Here is a 26,475-nt window from a genome sequence, read left to right on the forward strand (position 1 = left end):
CAGCATCCTTTACAAAACAGAGCTTGCTAGTGATCCAATTGTTTTCCATAATGAAGACTAACACTTTGATCTATCGCATTATCAATGGGTGGCCACAGAGCAGCTCTCCTGTAGTCTGATCTAACACCTGATGGAAAACCAAGAGTGAAAGTCATGGAGGAAATGATGTAATGGCCTTTTAACTGAGCTTTAAAGCAATTCCATTGTACTATAAAGGCGAGATGAAGGAGCAAGCCTTCTAGAGGGTTCAACTCATTTGACTGTAACCTGTGTAGCAAATGACAATATATCATGAAATCTCAATGTTGGCCATGAGTTTGTTCTGATTCAATTAATCTTTAATAAGCCTTCAAATGTTTGTCCATTGAATTAATTATTGGCCAACAGACACAGGGCTGAAGCCTTTGTTTAGAATATTATGAATTCCTAACAAGTTGAAGTGTGATGGGAGACAATTAATGGCTGCCTGTTTTACACCATTCTAAATGTGGTTAGAAGTGGAGATTCTACGCCAATGTACAAAATGAGCAACACAATCAAAGTCAGAAATATCAATTAAGGAAGAAACAAACATGTTTAAACAATGAGCTTGACTAAAACTCAGATCATGCAGATTTATTTATCTAAAAATTCCATGCAATATTGAAGACTGCAAGACACACAGTTAAATATTATTCTACCTTTATGAGCCTTGCAGGATGCTGGAATCCTTCCCGTACCTCCTGAGAGTCCTCAGCAAGAGCACATGATTTGTGGAAGAGTTCATCCATACCAGGGCTTGCCAACAGCATGACCTAAAATGGGGCAACAGTACCTTATCAACCAAGAGCAGAATTATCCAATAAATTCACAGAGAAACCCTACTCTATTTCTGCTCCTTAGAACAATACATCAACATTGAACTTTTTAAAGCCAATAGCCTCCTGTAATGGATGTGCTGTATATACTTTACAGTGCAAAACAGGTCATTCAGGCAACTTGGCTATCCCATTGTTTATGCTCCACAGATGCCTCCTTTCACCCCACTTCATCAAACCTATCAGAATAATGTTCGATGCTTTTCTCCCTTGGGCACTTATCTAGCTTCCCCTTAAAAGCTATTTGTGCTATTTTTCTCAACTACCCCATGTAGTAATGAGTTCCACATTCTCACCACTGTCTGGATAAAAGGGCTTCTCCTGATTTCCCTATTAAACTATCATGTTAAATTTATGTTAAACTTATATAGAACATTGGTTCAGCCTCAGCTAGAGTACTGCGCCCAGTTCTGGGCATCCTTAAGGAAGGATGTGAAGGCATTAGAGAGTGCAAAAAAAGATTCATAAGAATGGCCCCAGGTATGATAAAATTCAGTTGCATAGACAGACTGGAGAAATTGGGGCTGTTTTCTTAGAGAAGGTTGAGAGGAGATTTGATAGAGGTATAGAAAATCATGAGGAGCTAGGACAGAGCAAAAAGGGAAAAACTTCCTATTCATGGAAGGATCAAAACAGGAGGGCACAGATTGAAGGTAATTGGTGAAAGGAGCAATGATGACATGAGGATATTTTTTTCACGCAGTGAGTGGTTAGGATCTGGAATGCACTGCTACATGGTGGAGGCAGGTTTAATTGAGGAATTTGAGGAGGTGCTGGATTATTATCTGAAAAGAAGGAATGTGCAGGGTTATAGGGAGAAGGTCGGGGAGTGACACAAGGTGAATTGCTTCTTCGGAGAGCCAGCACAGACATGATGGGCAAATGGCTACCTTCTCTGCCGTTACCATTCTGCGATTCTGTAAATTTATTAGTGATTATCTTATATTTTATAGCCCTCAGTTTCAGATTGGCACCACATCCACAAATATTCACTCCCTCCACCACCGACGCACAGTAGCAGCAGTGTGTACCATTTATAAGATGCACTGCAGGAACTCACCAAGGCTCCTTAGACAGCACCTTCCAAACCCATGACCACTACTATCTAGAAGAACAAGGGCAGCAGATAGATGGGAACACCACCAACCTGGAGGTTCCCCTCCAAGTCACTCACCATCCTGACTTGGAAATATATCGCCATTCCTACATTGTTGCTGGGTCAAAATCCTGGAACTCCCTCCTAACAGCACTGTGGGTGTACCTACACCACACGGAAGGCAGCAGTTCAAGAAGGCAGTTGACCACCACCTTCTCAAGGGAAACTATGGATGAGCAATAAATGCTGGTCCAGCCAGCGAAGCCCAACTGAATTAATCAAAAGAAACTTCCCACAAGTCATCTTATCTAACCTATCAAACCTCTTTCATAATTTATAGGCCTCAATCGCCAGTCTTCTCATTTCTAGAGGCTTGTTGTATCTTTCCTGATACCAGTACATACCCTCTGTATGACCATCATCCAAGTAAAACTTTCTCCAGTGATTCTGCACGTTCAATTTCTCCACACCCTGGATCATTTGCACAAGATTACAATAAAAATACAGGAGGCAAGCTGGGCAGGGGTGTATCTGCTGGTTTTTCAATGGTCCATTTTGGTAGAAAAAGCAGAGAGACTATAAAGCAGAGTGCAATTCTAAAGGGAGTGCAGGAGCAGAGGCACCTGAGTGCATATCGGCAGAAATTATTGAAGGTAAAGGTACAGGTTGAAAGTGAGTAATAAAGTAAACCGCATCCTGGACTTTATACATAGAGGTGTAGAGAACAAAAACAAGGAAATTACGTTAAGCTTGCATAAAACACTGGTTCAGCCTCATATGGAGTATTGCATCCAGTTCCGGGCACCACACTTTAAGAAGGATATGAAAGCATTGGATTGAGTGCAGAAAGGATTCAAAATCATGAGGGGTTTGGACAAAATAGATAGAAACAGTTCCTTTTTTTGGAAGGGTTAAGAATCAGAGGGACACAGATTTAAGGTAATTGGTAAAAGGGGCAATGGAGGCATGAGGAAAAGCTTCCTTCACACAGCAAGTGGTTACAGATCAGGAATGCACTGTATAAGGAACATATCTTTTTATATCTGTAGTTTAAAATTACAATGACTGCAATTTGAAAGGCATATCTACTGGAACAAGATGAGATATACACACAATGTTTCAGTCCTAGAACAGAGTGTGCCATGAAAGACAGGATGGTGGCGGAAAGGAGTTCTGGACCCAGGGAGCGACCTGGCAACAATGTTTTAATTGGCTCCTGACCAGGTGACCAGGTTTTTGTGTGAGGGCAGTGCAGCAGAATAGTTCCTAGCCGGAAAGAAACTCCACCTAAAACCTCTTTCTCCTGCATGTGGAAGGTTCCAGTAATTCCACAATAATAGCCAACTGGCTTTTTCTCCTCATATCTTTATAACCTGCTCTCTCTCTGAAAACCGCCGTCAAAAGGCAATGGGAAAAATCATTGTTAGAGCCTTATAAGAGGGGGGTAGAGGTTCTGTTATAGTGTTAGAATTTAGCAGTTCATATTTGTTTCTTTTGCTACTGGTTAACGGCAGTTTGTTCAATAAACAGTTATTTACTTATTAAGTTTAAAAGCCTGGTGCTTGTATTCTGTTAACCGAAATTAAACAATTAGGTAGAATTGGGGCAATCTGGTGGTTTGGTCAAACTTTTCACATTTGTCCCGGCTAGGGGAGCAGTGAGGCTTGATATTACAGCGCACTATCCCCAGTGAGTCATGACAAAGTTTGGGGGGTCGGGTCCAGGATATTTTGGAACAAAAGACAACGATGATGTGGGTGTAGATTTACTAAGTAATAAAAGCTAAAAGGGAACACTGGGTTTGTACTGTCAAAAATAAGATGGCTCTGGAAACTGCTAAAATTTTCTGCAAGTGGAAGAGATGTCCCTGACAATTTTACAAGAGATCTCAAAAGCCAGGTTAATCGAATTGGCAAGCAAATTAAGAGCAGGATTGGCTGCCAAAGCTAGGAAGGCAATGATAGTCTAAGAGATAGCACAGCATTTGAAATTGGAAGGAATGTCTCAGAGATTGAGCTCTCCAAGGGGTGATTCAATGAAATGGGCTCAAATTCAATTGCAAATAAAAAAATTGGAACTAGAGGCAGAAGAAAAAGAAAAGGAAAGAGAAAGGGAGTTACAAATGGAAAAGTTAGAAAAGGAGGAAAGAGAAAAAGAGAGAGAATTCCAGCTTAAAACGCTGACAGTTAAAAAAGAGACACCAGTGGGTAAGGCAGGACTTATTTCCAGATCAGAACCCAGTGGGGAGATGTTGAAATTTGTATAAGATCTTCCAAATTTTGAGTTCAAGTGTTCTTTATTTCATTTGAGAGGATAGCTGAACAGATGAGCTGGCCAAAGGAAAACTGGACATTGTCCATGCAGAACAAATTGACAGGTGGAGCACAGGAAATTTATGCTTCACTGTCACAGGAGTTTACTAGGGATTATGATGTGGAGAAAAAGGGCATTTTGAGTGCATGAGTTGGTCCTTGAAGCATGCAGACAGAAGTTTTGAAATTTAAGGAAACAGCCTGGGCAAACTTACATTGAATTTGAAAGGATTAAGCGAAGTAGTTTTGACAGATGGATACAAGCATTAGTGTTGAAACTACGTATTAAGTTCTCGGAGAGACTATTCTCCTGGAAGAATTTGAAAACTCCCTACTTTCTGTAATAAGAACCTATGCTGAAGACCAAAGGGTTGCAACTGCTCAACAGGCAGCAGTCATGCTGACGATTTTGAGCTGATCTACAAAACCAAACCTTTTTTCAATCACCCCCATAAATTTGAAAAGGATAGAAAGTGGGAGAGTGAAAGGAAGGCAAGTAGCCAGGGTAAAGAATGGATAGCTGGGAATACTTTGAGGTCTCCTCCCCAGATCAGGAAAGAAGGTACTGAGGGTGAAGGTGAAACTTGAAGGCCTAAGTGATTTCACTGTAATAAAGTGGGATACATTCGTTCAGGATGCTGGATGTTGCGAGGGAAGCCCATGAGACATATTGAAGTTCGTGAGAGAGAGTCCGAAAAGGGAACTCAAAAAGAAAATGCCACGGATCAAATTATAGCTTTAACTACAAGGAGGTAAACACTGCTGTGAATGCAGGTGAAGTGAATAAGGTAGACAAGAGATATAAAGGGTTTTTGTCTAAAGGAAATGAACCCTTTTTCATCAAATGATGCAGCTAAACCCATAACTATGTTAAGGGACACAGGAGCTACTCAAACTCTTTACCTGGAGAATGACCTCGTTTTCCCTCCAGAGAGTTCAATGAAAGCTAAAGTATTGGTAAATGGCATAAGTAGAGAGTATACCCCGGTTCCATTGTACAAAGTGCAATTAGAATGTGATTTGTTATCTAGGTCGGTGATTGTAGGAGTGATTAAGAAGTTACCCGTGGATGGAGTTGATTTACTCCTGGGGAATGACTGGCAGGAGTGAAGGTTATAGCTACACCCATAATTACGGAAAGTTCTAGAGAGGCTAAAGAGACGGAGCAGTTATAAGAACAAGTTCCTGGTATTTTTCCATCGTGTGTGGTGACCAGAGCAATGGCTAAACAAAGTCCATCACCAGAGGTCAAAGTAATACCACAAGCAGATGTTAGAGTAGCCAAAACTCTCTTTAAAAATGAGGATAATTCAAAGGAAGCATTTGGCAGGTCTTCATTAATTGAGGCTCAGAAAGCAGATCCAGAGTTGAAGAAGTTAGCACAGTCAGCTCATACTGAAGCTGAGGCAGGAGGGGTTTCAGAGCGCTATTGCCATAAAAACAGAGTTCTGATGAGGAAGTGGAGACACCCTCACAGACATGTGGATGAGGAATGGATGGTTATTCATCAGAAAGTGGCACTGCCCAAATATCGTAAGGAAATACTGCCAGGAGCACATGGAATCCCTACGGCAGGGCATGCAGGGATACGGAAAACCCAAGTATCGATAAACAGCCAAGACTTCATAAGGGCGTAGTGCAATTTTGTAAGACATGTCATACATGTCAGGTAGTAGGTAAACCTCAACATGTAATCAAACCAGCACCTTTAATACCCATACCAGTTTTTGAAGAACCAGTCGGGTATTAGTAGATTGTGTAGGACCATTACTCAAAATGAACGCAGGACATCAATATATCCTTACAATCATGGATATGACAAACCAATTTCCAGAAGTTTTCCTTTAAGGACAATTACAGTGCAGATGGTAATGGAAAAGTTAACTCAGTTTTTCACTCATTATGGCCCACCAATTGAAATACAATCTGACCAAGGTTCTAACTTCATGTCTAAAATTTTCCAGGACATAATCAGCAGTTTGGGTATTAAACAACTAAAGTTTACCGCCTATCACCCACAGACACAGGGAGCTTTAGAGAGATACCATGAGACTGTCAAAACCATGATTAAGATCTATTGCCATGAGCACCCAAAGGATTGGGACAAAGGATTAGATTTCTTACTATTTGCTACCAGAGGTTCTGAGTGAATGTACTGGAATTAGTCCACTGGAATTGATCCATGGTTGTGAGGTCTATTAAAAGTGATTAAGGAAAAGTTCCTAAAACAGAAAGACAAATCCTCCATGTTGGATTATGTGTCCATGTTTCTAGAAAGACTCACAGGAGCGTGTAAAGTAGCATGAGAGCACTTAAAAATTTTCCAAGCCAAAGTGAAAAAATGGGCAAAGATGCTGCAACTAGAACATGCCAAGCAGTGGATGAAGTATTGGTATTATTTCCTTTGCAGGGTGAACCCCTGAAAGCAAACTTAAGTAGCCCCTATAAGATAGTTAGGAGAGTTACCTGATACTCCTGAGCATAGGAAGAAGAAACGGTTATGTCACATAAACAAGTTGAAGCAATATCATCGGAGAGAAGATGATAGGGCAGAGCAATTAAGCCAGGTGGTAGGAGTAGTGGAGGATGACAGAGACAGTAAGGGCAAGGTAGAAGAAGTAGTAGACAGTGCCCTCCTACAATTCAACTAGCCAATACGACAATACTGGGGCAGTTAGGCACCGTGTTCTCATATTTAGAAGAAGGACCACGGAAAGATCTAATAGGTTACTTAGGAAATATAAGGGCGTTTGTAGGGACATACGCAGATGTACAACGTTAGCTAAACATGACGTGGACGTAGGAGACTCAGTACCGATAAAACATCTTTATTGGTTGAGCCCTGAGAAACAAGCTCAATTAGAAACAGAGATCCAATATATGCTGGAAAATCAATTGATTGAGCCCAGCTGAAGCAGCTGGAGTTCACCAGTAGGTGCTGGTTCTGAGGCTGGGTGGATCCACTGGATTTTGTATAGACAACAAAAAGTGAATGTGGTTACGAGGACAGATTCGTACCCAATTCCTCGGTTAGAAGATTGCATTGATAGGAGTGGCAGTGCCTAATTTCTTTAGAAAATTGATCTATTGAAGGGGTACTGGCAAGTGCCATTAACATCGAGGGCTAAAGAAATCTCCGCCTTTGATACAACCCACTCGGTGTAACAATGTCTAGTCATGCCGTTTAGGTTTAAAAACGCCCCATCTAAATCCCAGCTTATGAATCAAGTCCTGTGTAGTTTATTTAGATGATGTCGTAATATATAGTAACACATGGGAAAAACGTGTAAAGCAATTAGAGGGCCCGTTTAAGCAATTGCAATTGGCTGGCTTAGTCATAAACCTGGCCAAAAGCGAATCTGCAAAAGGGTAACTTACCTTGGTCACATCGTAGGGCAAGCACAAGTGTTGCCAAAAACAGCAAAAGTGAACTTTCTAACAGAATTCTCCATTCCTAAAACTAAATGATAAATCATGACGCTTTTGGGAATGCGTGGGTTTTATCCAAAGTTTACGCCTAACTTCAGCACAATAGCTGTACCTCTCACCAATCTGTTAAGAAAACAGGCAAAAGTGGTATGGTCAACAAAACGCCAAGCAGCCTTTGAAAAGCTGAAGGCAATTTTAATAAATTAACCAGTGTTGGCCGCCCCTGACTCTACCAAGCCTTTTAAATTGGCCGTTGATGCTAGCGACTTGGGGGTAGGTGCAGTCCTATTATAAGATGATCAATTAGGTATAGAGAAGTTGGTGGGGTACTTCTCCAAGAAACTAAATCAATATCAGAGGAAGTACTCTGCAGTAGAAAAAGAAACTCTAGCATTGTTATTGCCTCTTCAACACAAGTTTATGCCCAACATGATAACAAAGAAACACTCATCTACACTGGCCATAATCCGCTGGCCTTCATTGAAAAGCTTGAAACTCGAAATGCGAAACTATTTAGATGGAGTCTATCGTTTCAACTATTCAATGTAAAGATTGCTCACATTGCTGGTAAAGATAATTTGATCACAGATACATTGCCCTGGGTGTGAAATACTAAAACAAGTTAAAGGGTAAGAAATGCTGAAGACTGTATAAGATTGTTTAAGGGGGAGGGAGGATGAATGAAAGTAAGTCTCGTGTTTTGCTGTCCATGTGTCGCATACCTTGTGATGAAATATATTTTTGAAATGGCCTTTCATGTCTTTTAAGGGTGGAGGCATGTAAGGAACATACCTTTTAATTTCTGTTGGACTGTTGTAAAGAACATATCTTTTTATTTTCTGTTGGGCTGCGGATTAAAATTACAATGGCTGCAGTTTGAAATTCATGTCCACTGGGACAGAATGAGATATATATTCAATGTTGCAGTCCTGGAACAGAGTGTGCCATGAAAGACAAAATGGTACTGGAAAGCAGTCCTGAACCAAGGAAGCAGCCTGACCAGATTTTTGTGTGTGGGCAGTGCAGCAGAATAGTTCCTAGCCTGAAAGTAAAACCTTTCTCCTGTGTGTGGAAGATTCCAGTAATTTTACAACAATAGCTAGCTGGCTTTTTATCCTCATATCTCTATAGCCTGCTCTCTCTCTCTCTGAAAACCCCTGTCAAGAGGCAAAGGGAAAAACCACTGTTAGAGACGTTGAAAATTAAGTGCTCGACCAGTGAACTAAAGACTGAATGTGGAAGACCACCACATTAACAAGAACTGAAAGGAATTTGGAAGACATCAATCAAAATCAACCCACTGAATCTTGCACTCCATAATTGGTGCTATTGAGCTTTTTTATCCCACCCTTAAAATCCATGATTTGTGTCTTATCTGTGTGTGTCTTGGGATTTAAGGGGGTGGAGTTTCAGTTATAGTGTTAGAAGTTAGCAGCTCATATTTCTTTCTTTTGCCGCTGGTTAACGACAGTTTGTTCAATAAGCAGTTATTTACTTATGAAGTTTACAAACCTGGTGCTCGTATTCTGTTCGGTAGAATTAGGGCAATCTGGTGGTCTGGTCAAACTTTTCACATTTGTCACGGCTTAGGGAACAATGGGGCTTGATATTACAGTGCACTATCCCCACTGAGTCGTGATAACTGCCTGTGTGTGTGGTGGAAGCGAATTCAATTGAGGCATTCAGGAGAGAATCAGATTATCTGAAAATGAAAATGTGCAAGACCACTGGGAGAAGGCAGGGGTGTGGCACTAGGTGAGTTGCTCCTTCAGAGAGGCAGCCCAGGCTTCTGTGCTATAACTATTGTGATTATGTGGTTCAAATTCAGACCAATGAATGAGCTGCTCCTATGCAAAGTGAGTCTAGGCAGTCTCAATCGAGTCCAGGTTCCATAGCTCAGCAAACTCTGATGGGAATGGAAAAATGTTGATACTACTGGAGTTGGAATGCTTTTGAGAGGTTGGGCTGAGATGGAGTGGAGAGAGCATCTACCGAGCTGGGGATTCGAAACGATTTCCGGCATGAACACCGTGATGTGCATAGCCTCAGTGAAAAAATAACTGACTGGTTTGTCTTTAGCTGCAGAAGTAAATGAGATTGAATATGACTTGGAGAATGAAATAACTCTATATTAAAACTGATATTAAGATGTGCATTTACAGCTTTAAAAATTAGACAAATATAGTTATTAGCATTAATAGCTTTAGCTGTAATTCTAAGAGCTCTTCCTCAGCAAGATGGGAAATATAGCCAACACATAGGCACGATGGGATGGTACTGTGGGAACCAACTTAATGACTTTCACAGCTTGGGTAAACAAGGCACTAAGGAGATAACAAAAACAGGGAGTCATTAAATCACAGACACCAACACATCTCTGCTAAGGCAGAAATGCCACAACTGTTGAGATGACAGGGATATCTGCAGAAGGATTTTGATTAAATGATGTATGTGTAACCCAGATCTATAAATAAGCTACACAGACCTTGTATTATTGAGAGGGGCCCTTGGAAGAAGTGAGGGCTAATCTCACAGCATACGCTTGATTAAAGACCTTGATTATTGGAACACGCACACTCGAGTGGTCTCAGTTTTAAACCACAACAGATGTATTTTTGCTCAATAATGTAATGTTACAGTAAAAACCGAATAAAGTTCCTTTTTAGGAACCCTGGCCCAATTCACAGAAACATGGAAAGCAACTAAGAATGCTGAAAGACGACACAGTATGCAATGTAAAATACAAACCTTTGCACTGTATAGATGGTCTGCATCTGGTGGATCAAGCACTGCTGTGATCTTCTCTAAGGGGTCCACCTCTTTATGAACAATATGGAAATTGCACTGGTTTCCAAGTTGAAATGGTCTATTTAGAAGAAATGCATCGACCCATGTGAATTGCGTATCAAAGAAATCACTTGGGATGTAAAGATTCTGATACCGGCGGCGAAGCTCCATCATGTCACAAGATGCACTGCATGAGAAACAAAAATTATAAATAATGAACAAAATAACCGAGACCTCACGAAGCTTTCAGAATTTAAACAAGATAGCCACATACTGTGTGGTTAATTCCTTTAAGAAGATTCAAGTTAGTATGAACCATAAAGAACTACCCCCAACACCAACCCCACCAGGAGACACTACCAAGGTCAGGGAAGAGCTTCTAAACCTCAATTATAGCGTGCAGTTCCCATGGTTGAAACTTTTTAGTTACACTTTTGGGTCAGATTTTTTATCATCGCATTAAGCTCATTGAAAAGTAAAACTGCAGCAGTTTGAACTGAAGAGGTAAGGAACATACAAATCAAAATGAAGCAAGCATGAGGCAAGAAAAAAAAGAAATTAACATATAAATAAAAGCAATTCTCAACCATCGGTCTTGAGAACCTGCCGACAAGAAAATAAAATGGCAAACTCTGCCAATTATTCTTAGAAACCGACATTTCTAATTTCAACATAGTTTGTCTATAATACAAAACAAATATTGCACATTTCACAATGGTATGAATTAGTTTATTAATAGGTTTGTTTTTTGTGTCTTTTAATCAGTCGCATATATTTTTATTTCAAGGGCTTGGCCTGTCTTAGCATTCTGGGCATTAATCAGCATTTTTTCTCCAGATCTTTAGAAGATACCCAATTCTGAGCATGGCGAGTTTTCAGAATTTCTCAACATGCATTAGGAAGTTTCCAATTTTAAGTGAACGGTGCTACCTCTCATCCTTTAGCTAGTGGAGAGCTTTGTTTAACTGAATTCTCAAAATCTTATACCAAGCAAAGTTTCACATATAACAATTGTGCCTCTTCAGCTTATAACCAGTTGCTTTCAGAACATTTGTGATTAACATCACCCTGTGGTTTCTTTCTTGATAGGTAAGCAGCAAAGGTTGGTTATGGTGATGTATTCTTTTACTCAGTGGCAAAATTGAAGAGAATTTGATTATTTTTCCATCTGTCAGATGAATTTGTATGATTGGATTCCTCTTGAAAGGCTGCTGTCCGTGCCCATCATTGCACATCTCTACACTATGTTCAGTTCAGAAAAACTATCCCTCACAGCCTCCTTTTAGAATTTACAAGTCTTGTTAAATAGAAACTGGGAAAATATTAAATAAGGAACCTTTGAATATTTATTTTATGTAATTTTTGCCTGGTTATGAAAATGTACATTTATTAAAGGTTGTAAAAATTGACAAACTGGTGCATTATTTTTTCAAGCCACAAAATATCATAAGAACAGAAGAGGCCATTTAGTCCCTGAAGCCTGTTCTGCCATTCAATGAGATCATGGCTGATCAGTGACCTAATTCCATATCATGAAATCATAATATGGTTACAGCATAATAGGAGGCCCTTTGGCCCATCATGTCCTTGCTGGCTCTCAAATGCCACCTTTTCCCTGAAGCCCTACAAATTTTCCCTTTTCAGATAATAATCCAATTCCTTTTTAAGAGCCATATTGAATCTGCTGCCACCACACATTCTCAGGCAGCGCATTCCAAATCTGAACCACTCACTGTCTCCATTGCTTCTTCTGCTAATTATCTTAAATTCTCCATCTAACTATCTAACTGAAGTCCTTCATTCCTGGAACCATTCTTGTAAATCTTTTCTGCATCCTTTCTAATGCCTTCACATCCTTCCTGAAGTACAGTGGCAAGTGTTAGGAAGATATAATAATTTTCATAATGTTATTGGAATTTATTGTAGAGTAATAATGGGGTCTGCGTGTGTGTGTGTGTGATTTAACTGAATTAAAAGCAGCTGGTCTGAAGGCTTTGATGTATCAGAAGATAAGCTAGATTTGAAATGTTAAGTAGATTTGAAATGTTAAGTAGATAAGTAGGAAGTTTTAGAATGTGAGGTGTAACGGGAACATTTGCATTTTTAAATAAACCAGGCTAGCATGAATTCAGAAGAGGGGATGAAATAGCCAGGGGAAATTAAGAAGCCGTGTGTTTATTTTCCCCAAAGATTACTGATAAAATTGGTACAATGATAGATTTTTGTTCGAGAGGTAAAATCCAAAGACATATTGAGACAATGGGAATTTGCATTCAAAGGGGAAATCTGTATAAAGGAGATCAGGTTGTGTGTAGGAAGGAAGGAGTTCTAAGACCTAACAAGTGTGAAAAGCCTCCAGCCTCTAAGCCTCAAACTGCTGTGTGCAAAAAGTGAAGTTAAAAAAACTCACTTTGAATTCAGCTGTTCAGGGTATCTATCGTGTGACTTTGCCTGGGTCTTTTAAAATCTGTGTGTTTGCTGTGCCTTAATGGAGATGTAACTGGGAGTGAGATTAACTAGAGGAGTTAGCAGTTATCATAGTAGTAATTTGTAAACCTATGTATGCGCTTAAAATAATTTTTTTTTATTAATAAAGGTTTAATTCAGTTTTATAAGAAACCTATAAGACTCGGTGGTCTTATTACTACTGAATTCAAAGCCCCCATCTAAAAATACATATAAATTGCAAATAGTTGTGGCAGCTGCTTCAAGTTTCCCTCTGGGATTTGAGCAGCTTGGCATTTACCATCCGCCTGCCATAATGTCAGGACTCGACACAATGCTCCAGTTGAGGCTGAACCACAAGTTTATCATTACTTCCTTCCTTTGTACTCTATGCCCCTATTGATAAAGCTCAGGATGACATATGCTTTATTTTAAAAAATTCATTCAAAGGGTGTGGGCGTCCCTGGCTAGGCCAGCATTTATTGCTCATCCCTAATTGCCTTTGTTCAGAGGACATTTAAGAGTCAACCACATTCCTGTGGATCTGGAGTCACATGTAGGCCATGCCAGGAAAGGACAGCAGATTTCCTTCCCTAAAGGACGTTGGTGAACCAGATGGGATTTTACAATAATCATCATCAGACTTTTAATTTTTATCGAATTCAAATTTCAGCATCTGCCATGGTGTGATTCGAACCCGGGTCCCCAGAGCATTATCCTGGGTCTCTGGAGCATTAGTCCAGTGATAACACCACTGCCTCCCCATTGTTAGCTGCGCTCTCAACCTGACCTGCTACCTTCTTATGATTTGTGCATAGGTCCCTCTGCTCCTGCACCCCTTTTAGAATTGTACACTTCATTTATATTATCTCATCACGTTTTTCCTACCAAAATGAACCACTTCACACTTCTGTGCATTAAATTTCATCTGCAGTTGTCCATTTCACCAACTATGTCCTTTTGAAGTTTAACACTATCTTCCTCTCAGTTCACAATACTTGCAAGTTTCATGCCACCCACAAATTTGAAATCATGTACTGTACACCAAGGTTTAGGTCATTAATACATATCAGAAAAAGCAGAATTCCTAAGCCTAAACTCTGGGGAACTCCACTACAAACCTTCATCCCAGTCTGAAAAATAGCCGTTCACCACTACTGTTTCCAATCACTCAGATGTCCCTTTATTTCATGAGCTCTAACTTTGCTCACAAGTCTGTTGTTCAGCACTTTATCAACTGCTTATGGAACTCCATGTACACATCAACAGCATTACCCTCATCAAAAGCTCAAGCAAGTTAGCTAAACACCATTTGCTCTGAACAAACCCATGCTGGCTTTCCCTAATTTAGCAGTATTTTTCCAAAAGACTATCAATTTTGTCCCGAACTACCGTTTCTAAAAGCTTCCCCACCATGGGGATTAAACTGACTGGCTTATAGTTGCTGGGCTTATCTTTACACCCTTTTTGAATAAGGGTGTAGGATTTGCAATTCTCAAATCATCAGGCATCAATGTATCTGTGTATCTGAGGGGGATTGGAAAATTATGCCCCCACTCACTGACACTCAGTTTGGGTTCCACCAGGGCCACTCAGCTCCTGACCTCATTAGAGCCTTGGTTCAAACATAGACAAAAGAGCTGAACTCCCGAGGTGAGGTGAGAGTGGCTGCCCTTGACATCAGGACAGCATTTGACAGAGTGTGGCATCAAGGGGCCCTAGCAAAACTGGAGTCAATGTGAATCAGGGGGAAAACTCTTCGCTGGCTGGAGTCATACCTAGCACAAAGGGAGATGGTTGTGGCTGTTGGAGGACAGTCATCTCAGTTCCAGGACAGCACTGCAGGAGATCCTCAGGATTGTGTTCTCGACCCAACCATCTTCATCTGCTTCATCAATGACCTTCCTTCCATCATAAGGTCAGAAGTGGGAATGTTCGCTGATGATTGCACAATGTTCAGCACCATTCGTGACTCCTCAGATACTGAAGGAGTGAGTCCATGTCCAAATGCAGCAAGACCTGGATAATATCCAGACTTGGGCTGACAAGTGACAAGTAACATTCGCGCCACCTAAATTGCAGGCAATGACCATCTCCAACAAGAGAGAATCTAACCATCGTCCCATGAAGTTCAATGGCATTACCATCACTGAATCTCCCACTATCAATATCCTAGGGGTTACCACTGACCAGAAACTGAACTGGACTAGCCATATAAATACTGTGGTTACAAGAGCAGGTCAGAGGCTAGGAATCTTGTGACGAGTAACTCACCTCCTGACTCCCCAGAGCCTGTCCACATCTACAAGGCACAAATCAGAAGTGTGATGGAATACTCCCCACTTGCCTGGATGAGTGCAGCTCCCACAACACAAGAAGCTGACACCATCCAGGACAAAGCAGCCCGCTTAATTAGCACCACACCCACAAACACCCACTCCTTCCACGACCGACGCATAGTGGCAACACCGTGCATCATCTACAAGATGCACTGCAGCAACTCACTAAGGCTCCCTAGACAGCAGCTTCCAAACCCATGACCTCCACCATCTAGATGACAAGGGCAGCAGATAGATGGGAACACCACCACCTGCAAGTTCACTTCCAAGTCACTCACCATCCTGACTTGGAAATATATCACCACTGCTTCACGGGTCACGGTCAAAATCCTGGAACTCCCTCCCTAACAGCACTGTGGGTGTACCTATGCCACATGGACTGCAGCGGTTCAAGATGGCAGCTCACCACCACCTTCTCAAGGGCAATTAGGGATGGGCAATAAATGCTGGCCTAGCCAGCTAAGCCCACATCCCTTGAGTGAATAAAATCAAAATTCCCACTCTCATTTCCCTCAGCATCCTTGGATGTATCTCATGCGCTTCTGGTAGCTTATTAAATGTAAGTGCAGTCAAGCCAAGCCAATCCAATACAATCATCAATTTCAAACCGTCAAGTGTCTCAACTGCCTCCCACTGACAATATGACCTGGGCAGCAGCATCTTTCTTGGTAAAGACAGGTACAAAGTATGAATTTAATACTTCAGCCATGCCCCCCACCTCCATGTGTAAATCTCCTTTTTGGAGCCTTACCGGCCCCACGCCTCCTCTTACCATCCTTCTATAGGGGCACACCAACATACAAATTAGGAGTAGGCCATTTGGCACTTGGAGCTTGCTCCACCATTCAGTAAGATCATGGCTCATCTGATTGTGGCCTCAACTTCACGTTCCGCCTATCCCTGAAAACCTTTGACTCCCTTGTTAGTCAAGAAACCTCCTTGTTAGCCAAGAATGCCTATGGAAGACTTTTGGATTCCCTTTTATGTTAGCTGCCAGTCTCTTCTCATACTCTCTTTCTGCTTCCCCTATTTGCCTTTCCAATTCCCCTCTAAACCTCTATACTGAGCCTAATTTTCAAATGTATTATCCATCTGACATCTGTCATATGAACCCCCTTTCTGATTCATCTTACTTTCTCTCACTATCGTATCTATTGGCGTCCGGGGACCTCTGGAATTGTTTGCCCTATCTTTTCCCCTTGTGGAATATACCTTGACTAGATTCATCAGACTTTCTATCCCATAATCTAAGGCATTAATCATTAATGAATAGTTGAGGCCCCATTACAGATCCTTGTGGGGCACCAATAGTAAAATTATACCAATTACAATACCTGCCCATTATCCCATTTCTCTGTCTCTTGCCACTCAGCTGATTTCCTAACCAGATAATTGATTGCCTTCAATGCCACGAGCTTTAACTTTAGCTAAAAGGTTAGTAAATGCCTTCTGGAAGTCCAGATAAATAACATCCATAGACATTCCCGTTAGATACCCTTTAAAAAAGATAGGCATGACCTATCTTTTTCAAATCGCTCTGAAAAATTTCCAACGTGTTTAGTCGCCACATCGTTAATTATAGACTCTGGCATAGATGTTAGGCTAACGGGTCTATGATTCCCTGGTTTCCATCACCTTTCTTAAAGAAAAGAACTGACTGTGGAGAGAAAGTGCGGTGGGGAACCATAAAATAAGTTGCAGAAGGCCAACGGGCAGAAACACGATAGAAGGCTATGTCTGATGGTCCAAATGAGGTCAATAGCAGTTTGGCTCCCATTTACCTCGGCCCTCTACTGCATTAGCTGGAGTAGAGCTCGCACCCTGATTCAGCCGCAATTAAAACACTATCTTTTGTCTGCGGCGGTGAAGCATTACTCAGGGAATTAGCAGAAAGGGAAGTCAGAGGATAAGAAGAATTTATTGAACATGCTGAGCTCCTCAGCTCCAACAGTGTGAGAAACACTGATAGCTTCTCACCTAGTCTGGTGTCTTTATTGGGGCATTAGACCCAATGCTAGTGGGCGCTACCTCATTTTTGCCCCTGAACTCCAGAGTGGCATGCTCACATGCTCAATTCGTGTTAAAGCATCAGTGACTGACTGCCACACTTCAAAAAGCCTGATTCCCAGACATTCCTGTGCTCAATGAGGTGTGGTGACAGAATTCTTCACTTCTATAGGAGCAAACTTAGATGCATAAGATGGTTTGGAGGCAGAAGGTGCTCCTGCTATAAAACAGTAGCATAAAACAGAAACTTTTAATGGAAGAGAAGGAAACTTTATAAAACTGTGAACATAGTTCAGTTAGATCGACATGTGCAGTGTCATGAAGCTATTAAACGTAGATATTATTGGAAAATATTTTTCTTTTAAAATATAGGTTTAGATTGTGGGTGTGTCTTAATTGGATTAAGTCTGGGTGTTTTGATGTGTACCAGTTTTGATATGTAAGAGAGATAGAGTGCATTTGCATTTTTTGAATACAGCATTCAAGAAGTGGGGTGAATTCTGGCACCTAGCGAGCAGAGGCCAAGTAACAGGTTTATATTGCTAATAAAATTGGTACTATGAAAGGATTTTATTGTTGGAAGAGGCTGGTGATACAATGAGGATTTACATTCAATGGGCCTGCTAGGTATAACAAGTCAGCAGTTTTGTGAGAGAGAGCAAGGGCAACGTAACATCCAAAGCAGTTGTGAGCCTACCACTGTCTGTACAGGAACCAAAGTGAAAAGAACCTCATTTTGAATTCGTACGATGAAAATGCTTTGCCTGGTATTTGGCTAAGTCTATGTGCTGCTGTTGCCTTAATGGAGATTAGTTTGGGAATTTAAAAGTTATGATAGTAGTAGCTTGTAGCCATGTTTATGTGTTTAATGTGTTGTAAATTTAATAAAATGTTTCATTTCGTTTCATATCAAACCTCACAACAACTGGTGGTCTGATTCCCGAATTTAGAGTTGCATCTCAAACACAACACTTAAAATTATAGGTTATGACAGTTGTTTAAAGTTTCTCTCTGGGATTTTTAAAATAACTCAGCTGTACCAAATACATGGTCATAACATGCAGTTGGATCCAGTTGGATTATGCTACAAAACTCGAATACTTACCTCAGCCTTCTGTGCATGTTCCAGCCGGGAAGCGTCTGCACATGCGTAGTTCATATCTTTTACAATCTTTCGGCCGGGAGCCCCACGCACTTGCACAGAAGTAAAAACGACATGAAAGGCAGGTCAGGTGACCGGAACCTGAGCACCATTACCAAGAAAGGTGGGCCAAGGAACAGGACACAGGGAGGGGAACAGGGAGAGATCCCAAAAGAAAGTCACAGGCAGGAACAAAGACAGAAAACAGAAAGAGGCCCCAGAAGTCAGGTTAAAAGAAAGGAGCAGGGCAATAGGCTCTTTCGACAAAGTCTCACATAAGAGATTGGCGTGTAAAATTAAAGCACATGGGATTGTGGGTAGTGTATTGAGATGGATAGAAAACTGGTTCGCAGACAAGAAACAAAGAGTAGGAATAAACGGGTCTTTTTCCGAATGGTAGGCAGTGACTGGTGGGGTACCGCAGGGATTGATGCTGGGACCCCAGCTATTCACAATATATATTAATGATTTAGATGAGGAAACTAAATCCAATATCTCCAAATTTGCAGATGACACAAAGCTGGGTGGGAGGTGAGCTGTGAGGAGGATGCAGAGATGCTTCCGTGCGATTTGGACAAGCTGAGTGAGTGAGTGAGCAAATGCATGGCAGATGCAGTATTATGTGGATAAATGTGAGGTTATCCACTTTGGTAGCAAAAACAGGAAGGCAGGTTATCTGAATGGCTATAAATTGAGAGAGGGGAATGTGCAACGACACTTGGGTGTCCTCGTACATCAGTTGCTGAAGGTAAGCATGCAGGTGCAATAGGCGGTAAAGAAGGCAAATGTATGTTGGCCTTCATAGCCAGAGGATTCGAGTACAGGAGCAGGGATGTTTTGCTGCAATTATACAGGGCTTTGGTGAGGCCACACTTGGAATATTGTGTGCAGTTTTGGTCTCCTTATCTGAAGAAGGATGTTCTTGCTATCGAGGGAGTGCAGCGAAGGTTTACCAGACTGATTCCTGGGATGACGGGACTGACATATGAGGAGAGATTGAGTTGGTTAGGATTATATTCGCTGGAGTTCAGAAGAATGAAGGGGGATCTCGTAGAAACCTATAAAATTCTAACAGGACTAGACAGGGTAGATGCAGGAAGGATGTTCCCGATGATAGGTGAGTCCAGAACCAGGGGTCACAGTCTGAGGATACGGGGTAGACCATTTAGGACTGCGATGAGGCGAAACTTTTTCACCCAGAGAGTGGTGAGCCTGTGGAATTCGCTACCACAGAAAATAGTTGAGGCCAAAACACTGTATGTTTTCAAGGTGTTAGATATAGCTCGTGGGGCGAAAGAGATCAAAGGATATGGGGAGAAAGCGGGAGCAGGCTATTGAGTTGGATGATCAGCCATGATCATAATGAATGGCAGAGCAGGCTCGAAGGGTCGAATGGCCTACTCCTGCTCCGATTTTCTATGTTTCTATGAGTTAAAGTGAGAGCTGCAAGGAGCAGACTTGAAGTGAATTGGGCTTGAGAAAAACCCTGAAGATCCAAGGAGGCAGCCAAAGGTTGGTGACTCCTCACTGTGGTTTTTGGAGCAGTGGTGTTCTGCTTGGCACGGCTGAGGGTCTGAATTTGTGCTTGGAAGTTGAAGTTTGAGTGTACTCAGAGATCCAGGAGAAAGGAATCTCGGAAGGAGAGATTGAAACCCTGCAAGGTGGGTCATTGTTGCAGCTGTCCAAGTGGGAGTGACATCTGGAGGGAATTCCAAGGCAAGTTCTTCAAATGCAGAGATTGGATACCTTTGTGAGAAAGGCAAAGTTTCAGTGAGACTGAGTGGCTCACAATGTAACAAATGTCTGGGTGGGTTGTTGAGAAATCCATGGAATCTGTTTTGGTCGCATATGTCATTTACTTTGCATTATGGTGTGTCTGGCCAAAGTCTGCCTGCATGTACTTCATGCTTATCCTGAATCTTAGAGTACAAGATAGATATTGTAAATTGTTTTATCTTTCTGATTTTGTATGTGTCTGTAATGATATTGCTGGGATAAAGGAATAGTGTAAATTTGAAGCACCTTCTTGTGTTTGCATTGAGATCTTTCCAACCCTTTTGTCTGCTGTAAACTAGCTCAATTTTTCTTGTTTAATAAATATTTTATACTATGTTAAAAGTTCACCAGCAGGCTCCTGTGAATTTGCTCAGTAACTTTCCTCCATGGTTTCTATAAGTCAGGATCTATTAATATAACATAAAAGCAAAATACTGCGGATACTGGAAATATGAAACAAAAATAGAAAATGCTGGAACAACTCAGCAGGTCCAGCAGCATCTGTGGGGAGAGAAACAAGAGTTAATGTTTCGAGTCCGTGTGACCCTTCTTCAGAGCTATCGAGCCAGGTTTCACTCTGGGATCTGACATGTCCAGTATTAATATCAGCTGAGATCATAACAATTACGGATTTCATGAGTAACAGTAATCAAGCAGCCTTGCAACTGCAGAATGAATGAGAATGAAAGCCTCCGATTGCCTGGTTCGTCAGTGCATGGGCATTGTACAGTGCAACAGAAATGGACCAAATGGTTGCTCAGTCACTTCACACACAGTTTGTGGAGTAAACAGAACAAACTTTGCGGAGTATATAGGTATACATAGGTAATGGCCAGAGCCCCAAACACTCCCTTAGTGGCATTTTGAATGGGTTCAGCAGTCTTTTTTCCACACTGTCAGTTCAGCAATGGAATAGGATTAAACATCATTACCCATGTGTGCTTTTGGTTTGTATCTGGGTCAAACTTTAAACGGAAAGCTTAACTTGAAATGCATTTTACAAATAAAAAGAACTAGCAGCGAATAACATTCTTGCTGACTGCAGTTTTAAACCTCTCAGTTCAGTTACAAGAGTGGTATTAGACAAGTTTATAATCAGAATATATTAATTTGTTTGTATTTATTTAACACACAGCATTCACATATGCAAGTCCACTGGTTTTTAATTCATATCGTGTAGATGGACAGGTTTTGCATACTTTCTTGTATGATTTTCTTATATGAATGGGTGCTCCTTCCCCCCCCATATAAACATAAAGAGTCAAAGAAAAATTAAAAAGATCATGCAGCCTTTGAGGGTGATATTGAGGTACACCTACCATCCTCCATAATCAAGTTAGCAATGGTCAAAATCAATCCTCCAGCACCAACATCTCTCATTTCAACCGGCACAAAAACTCACAAAGAAAACATCTTTTAGCAAGTAGTGCTCCATTCACAAACATGGTCACTAACAAGATCTCGTCAGCTGAACACATACCAATCCAAGGAAAACTTGGAGAACTGAACAGTGTAACGAGGAACCACGCGTCTCTGCCTCCTTGGTGACCTGTCCCTCTCTCGCCTTGGTGATCGCTCTCGGGACCGTTTGCGTTGGGGTGACCGCTCACGTGAACGCCGCCTGTCCCGCTCTCTTTCACGACTAAGGGTGGAATACAATTTAAGAAAAATCATTTTGTTTTCACATTTCATTCAAATCTGGTACACACTAAGATATCCTTCATACAGAATTGAGTCAAAAGAATGCCCCAATTTGTTGTGCATTACTCAACAGCACCAAAATTAAAGAAAACCTCTGCTTAAAACTTTTAGCAAAATGAAAAAAAACACAAAAAGCAAATATTTTCCAAGTGTATTGACAGTGTACAAGAAATCTTGAGTCTTAACTTGCAGAATTCCCTCTGAACATCCCACCAGCCCGCCACTAACCTCACCTGGGGGCCATTCAATGCCCACAAGCTGCTTCCCTGTGTGAAGAATTGCAGCAGAACTTGCTCTTGGCCTGACAATGCCTGCACGCAGGAGTTTTCCAGCAGATGACAGGATTGGAAATAAGATTCCAGGCTGTTTTCATCTTTTTAGTGAAAGGGCACAAAAGCTGGCCCCAATTAGTGTCCTGAGAGAGTTTGGTTAACTCCAGAACATTGGTAATAGCATTGTTGGGTGTACAATGTACCACATAATTCAAAAGAGAGATCGAAAACATTGGGAGGTATGGGGGCTGGGTGATGCTGAGCGCAGAGCCTGATGTTATCCAAGCGTACAGTAGTCTGCAGTACCTGCGATCATCTTTCCTGGTTAATGTTATTTCCAGTCTTTCATTCCGGGTCATGAATCTGGATGGTGGCTCAATCCTCCTGACAGCTTGTGGCTGTGGAATGACTCGGACAGGAGGCTGCAGCAACCCAGCTGTAACAAGAACACAAAAGTTCAGAGCAATTGTCTTCAAAACAAGAATAAATGTTGCTCCTGAAATGATGTTTTAAACTGTGCTCATTTGGAGAGGTTTTGCAACTTTTTTTCTGGGAATACTTGTTCTGCTCAAGGTATGGGATGTCAGACCTCGGAATATGACTATTTGAAGCACTTGGCACCAGCATCATCATTGGTACCAATTTACAAGGTGAAAAGTGATAAATCTCTCCCATGGAATGTTCCAACTTCATTGTCTGAAATGCTCGTTAGAACCACTGCTAAGGGAAAACCTGCAACCACAAGTTCCTTAATCAAGTGTTATCCAGCTCAAAATACTCTCAGGTCAGCTGCAGCAAGGGGGGAGCATCTGCCACCAAGGGGGGAACCTGGTCAGCAGGTGTTCCTGTATTTGGAAGACACATTGGAATGTTTACTTTGAAAGCCATTCTATTGTGGTTGGTCATGTAAATGAAGGTCTCCTAAGGCAGGGGTTCTCAACTGGAAATCCATGGTCCCCTAGGGATCTGAGAGAAGTCAAGCTGTCAACCAAAAATATACAGACTATTCTACCACAAAGTTGAAAGCGTCATCTTTTTGGCCAACCTGCTTTCATATTCCTAGCATTTTACCACAGATATTTTGATGTGAATGTTCCAAGGAATATAAATACTGCTTCTTCTGCAGCACTGAGAATGTCGGTCCCATTCAATACTACCTACTTATGCACAACTGGGTTTTGAACATTGACAATGACAACAAAGTATTTCCAGCATTTTCTGTTTTTATTAAACATTGATCATGACAAGGTAATCTTGTTGACGGTAAAACTAATTTTTATGCAGAAAAATTGCTTGTGTTGTGCTACAGGAGATCTATGGAAATTTTATAACATGGGAAGCAAAATGTTTGAGAAGAACAGTCGTCAGGGGACTTGTGGTCTTTTAGCTGTTTTAGGTTTAATTGACAATAATGTGAATGAAAGCATCGTGGGTGATTTGTGTTTAATCTACAGTGGCGTGAATGTGTGATCTTTATTTAATCTATAATACTTAGTAATGTGATTGTAACTCTTGTGGGTGACACAAGCTTAATCTACAACAGCAAGTAGCATGAATGCAGATCCTATGGATGACTTACGTTTCTGCTGTGGCTGTTGGAGTAAAGGTTGAGGTTGTGCTGACAGCAAAGGAGTGAGTGGAGCAGCTGCCATGGATGCCTGCAAGAGAGACTGGGGTTGAGGTGGAACACCATATGGCTGCTGTGTGAGAGGCTGCATGACTGTTGGAGGTGTCTTGATCAATGGTTGAGTCTGACTCTAGGAAGTCAAAAGAAAAATAGTTGAGTCACTTGCCCTTCAACACAGAGATAAAGCCGTCAACAAATCTATACATACATATATTATATAAATAAATAATACATGTGTGTGTATACATATGTGTATACACACACACACACACAAACGCAAGTACACATATCCCTTCATCTCCTGATAAGGGTTACAGCCTTGACAGCCCCAGCTAATTACAACCTGCCAAGTAGAATCCAAAATACACAAGGGATGGCAGGTAAATTCACCTTCGGAAAGCCCCCAAAAACTCTGAGAAAATTCAGTCACGGGCGAGGCCCATGAGAGAAAAGTCATCTCCGTAAGTGGAAGTGCAAAATATCTGAGCAGTTGCTCCTCCAATCACAGGCTGTTTCTCTCCTGTGCTTGCTGCTGATAGGCTCATTTGCACCTCACTTGTGAGCCCAAAAGCAGCAAATGCAGTAGAGAATTTTTTTTCATTCAATTCATGGGATGTGGGCATTGCTGGCTACGTCAGAATTTATTGTCCATCCCAAATTGCCGTTGAGAAAGTGGTGGTGAGCTGCCTTCTTAAACTGCTGTTGCCCATGTGGTGTGGGTACACCCAAAGTGCTGTTAGGGAGGAAGTTCCAGGATTTTGACCTAGAGACAAAGGAACGGCGATATATTTCCAAGTCAGGATGGTAAGTGGTTTGGAGGGAAACTTCCAGGTGGTGGTGGTGTTCCCATCTATCTGTTGCCTTGTCCTTCTAGATGGTAGCTGTCATGTGTTTCGAAGGTGCTGTCTAAGGAGTCTTGGTGAATTCCTGCAGTGCATCTTGTAGATGGTACAAAAACAAAAAATGCTAGAAAAACTCAGGTCTGACAGCATCTGTGCAGAGAATGAGAGTTAACATTTAGAGTCTGTATGACCCTTCTTCAGAGTTGAGTCAGACGAACTCGAAATGTTAACTCTGTCTTTCTCTCCACAGATGCTGTCAGACCTGCTGAGTTTTTCTAGCATTTTTTGTTTTTGTTTCAGATTTCCAGCATTCGCAGTATTTTACCTTTATTGTAGGTGGTACACACTGCTGCCATTGTGCATCAGTGGTGGAGGGAGTGAATGTTCGTGGAAGGGGTGCCAATCATGCGGGCTGCTTTGTCCTGGGTGGTGTCAAGCTTCTTGAGCATTGTTCGAGCTGCACTCATCCAGGCAAGTGAGGAGTATTCCATCACACTCCTGACTTGTGCCTTCCAGGTTGTGGACAGGCTTTGGGAAGTCAGGAGGTGAGTTACTCGCTGCAGGATTCCCAGCCTCTGACCTGATCTGGTAGCCAGAGTATTTATATGGCTGGTCCAGTTCAGTTTCTGGTCAATGGTTACCCCCAGGATGTTGATAGTGGGGGATTCAGCAATGGTAATGCCATTGAACATCAAGAGGCGATGGCTAGATTCTCTCTTGTTGGAGATGGTCATTGCCTGCACTTGTGTGGCGTGAAAGTTACTTGTCAGCCCAAGCCTGGATATTGTCCAGGTCTTGTTGCATTTGGACATGGACTCCTTCAGCATCTGAGGAGTCGCGAATGGTGCTGAACACTCTGCAATCATCAGCAAACATCCCCACTTCTGAGCTTATGATGGAAGGCAAGTCAGTGATGAAGCAGCTGAAGATGGTTGGGCCAAGGACAACACCCTGAGGAACTCCTGCCATGACTGAGGAACTCCTGGAACTGAGATGATTGGCCTCTGACAACCACAATCATCTTCCTTTGTGCTCGGTATGAATCTAACCAGCGGAGCGCTTACCCCTGATTCCCATCAACTCCAGTTTTGCTAGGGCTTCTTGGTGCCACACTTGGTCAAATGCAGCCTTGATGTCAAGGGCAGTCACACTCACCTCACCTTGGGAGATCAGCTCTTTTGTCCACGTTTGAACCAAGGCTGTAATGAAGTCAGGAACGGAGTGGCCCTGGCAGAGCCCAAACTAAGCACCGGTCAGCTGGTTATTGCTAAGCAAGTGCAGCTCGATAGCACTGTTGATGATCCCTTCTAATAGCCTGCGATTGGAGGAGCAGAAGGTGGTGAGTGGCACATCAGCCTGAACAGTGGTGGTAGAGGCCAGCCCCCTCGCATGGGGCCAGGGCTATTGCATGGGAAAAATGTAGTGGATGCTATTATAAAGAACAGTATTAATTGGATTATTTAATACTGAATGACTTTATTTCATGAGAAAGATTTGCGTTTTAAGTGTTATCACATCTCAAGTGTTCCACATAGTGTGAATTACCTGAGCTGCAATGACTGTATCGGAGACAAATCTGTAATCATTTTGCATATAGTAAGATCCCAAATAGTGATGAACAACTTGCATTTTTACAATGCTTTGTATAACCTTACCCCAAAGTACTTTACAGTCAATTAAATAATTTCGAAGTGCAGTCACTGTTGTAGTGAAGGAAAAGTAATGAGGATGTGTGCATATGCAATGAAAATGCATTAGCTGTTACCTCACCAGTCCATGGAACGCATGTTTAGGGTAATGGCTTTGCACATGAAGTGCATCAGTTATGTTGAAAAAAAATTGTT

At 41.7% G+C, this 26,475-nt stretch overlaps 1 protein-coding gene and 1 non-coding gene across 4 annotated transcripts in view; both read right to left on the bottom strand.

The window, feature by feature from the left end:
- The window catches only part of ccar1 (cell division cycle and apoptosis regulator 1), a 131,999-nt gene that overhangs the window by 67,689 nt on the left and 37,835 nt on the right, over positions 1-26,475 (bottom strand). For all 3 annotated transcript variants that reach the window (XM_078536017.1, XM_078536018.1, XM_078536016.1), the window contains exons 8-12: positions 23,742-23,919; positions 22,469-22,598; positions 21,670-21,831; positions 10,443-10,668; positions 681-794 (exon numbers count right to left, since the gene is read on the bottom strand). In XM_078536017.1, the coding sequence (XP_078392143.1) occupies positions 681-794; positions 10,443-10,668; positions 21,670-21,831; positions 22,469-22,598; positions 23,742-23,919 (810 nt within the window). The remainder of the gene's footprint in view (positions 1-680; positions 795-10,442; positions 10,669-21,669; positions 21,832-22,468; positions 22,599-23,741; positions 23,920-26,475) is intronic.
- On the bottom strand, positions 21,059-21,123 carry LOC144674818 (small nucleolar RNA SNORD98). The gene has a single exon (XR_013574635.1). It is a non-coding gene; the product is annotated as a small nucleolar RNA SNORD98 (small nucleolar RNA).

The sequence above is a fragment of the Cetorhinus maximus genome, unplaced genomic scaffold (genome assembly GCF_964194155.1).
Source record: "Cetorhinus maximus unplaced genomic scaffold, sCetMax3.hap1.1 HAP1_SCAFFOLD_826, whole genome shotgun sequence".
NCBI lineage: Eukaryota > Metazoa > Chordata > Chondrichthyes > Lamniformes > Cetorhinidae > Cetorhinus > Cetorhinus maximus.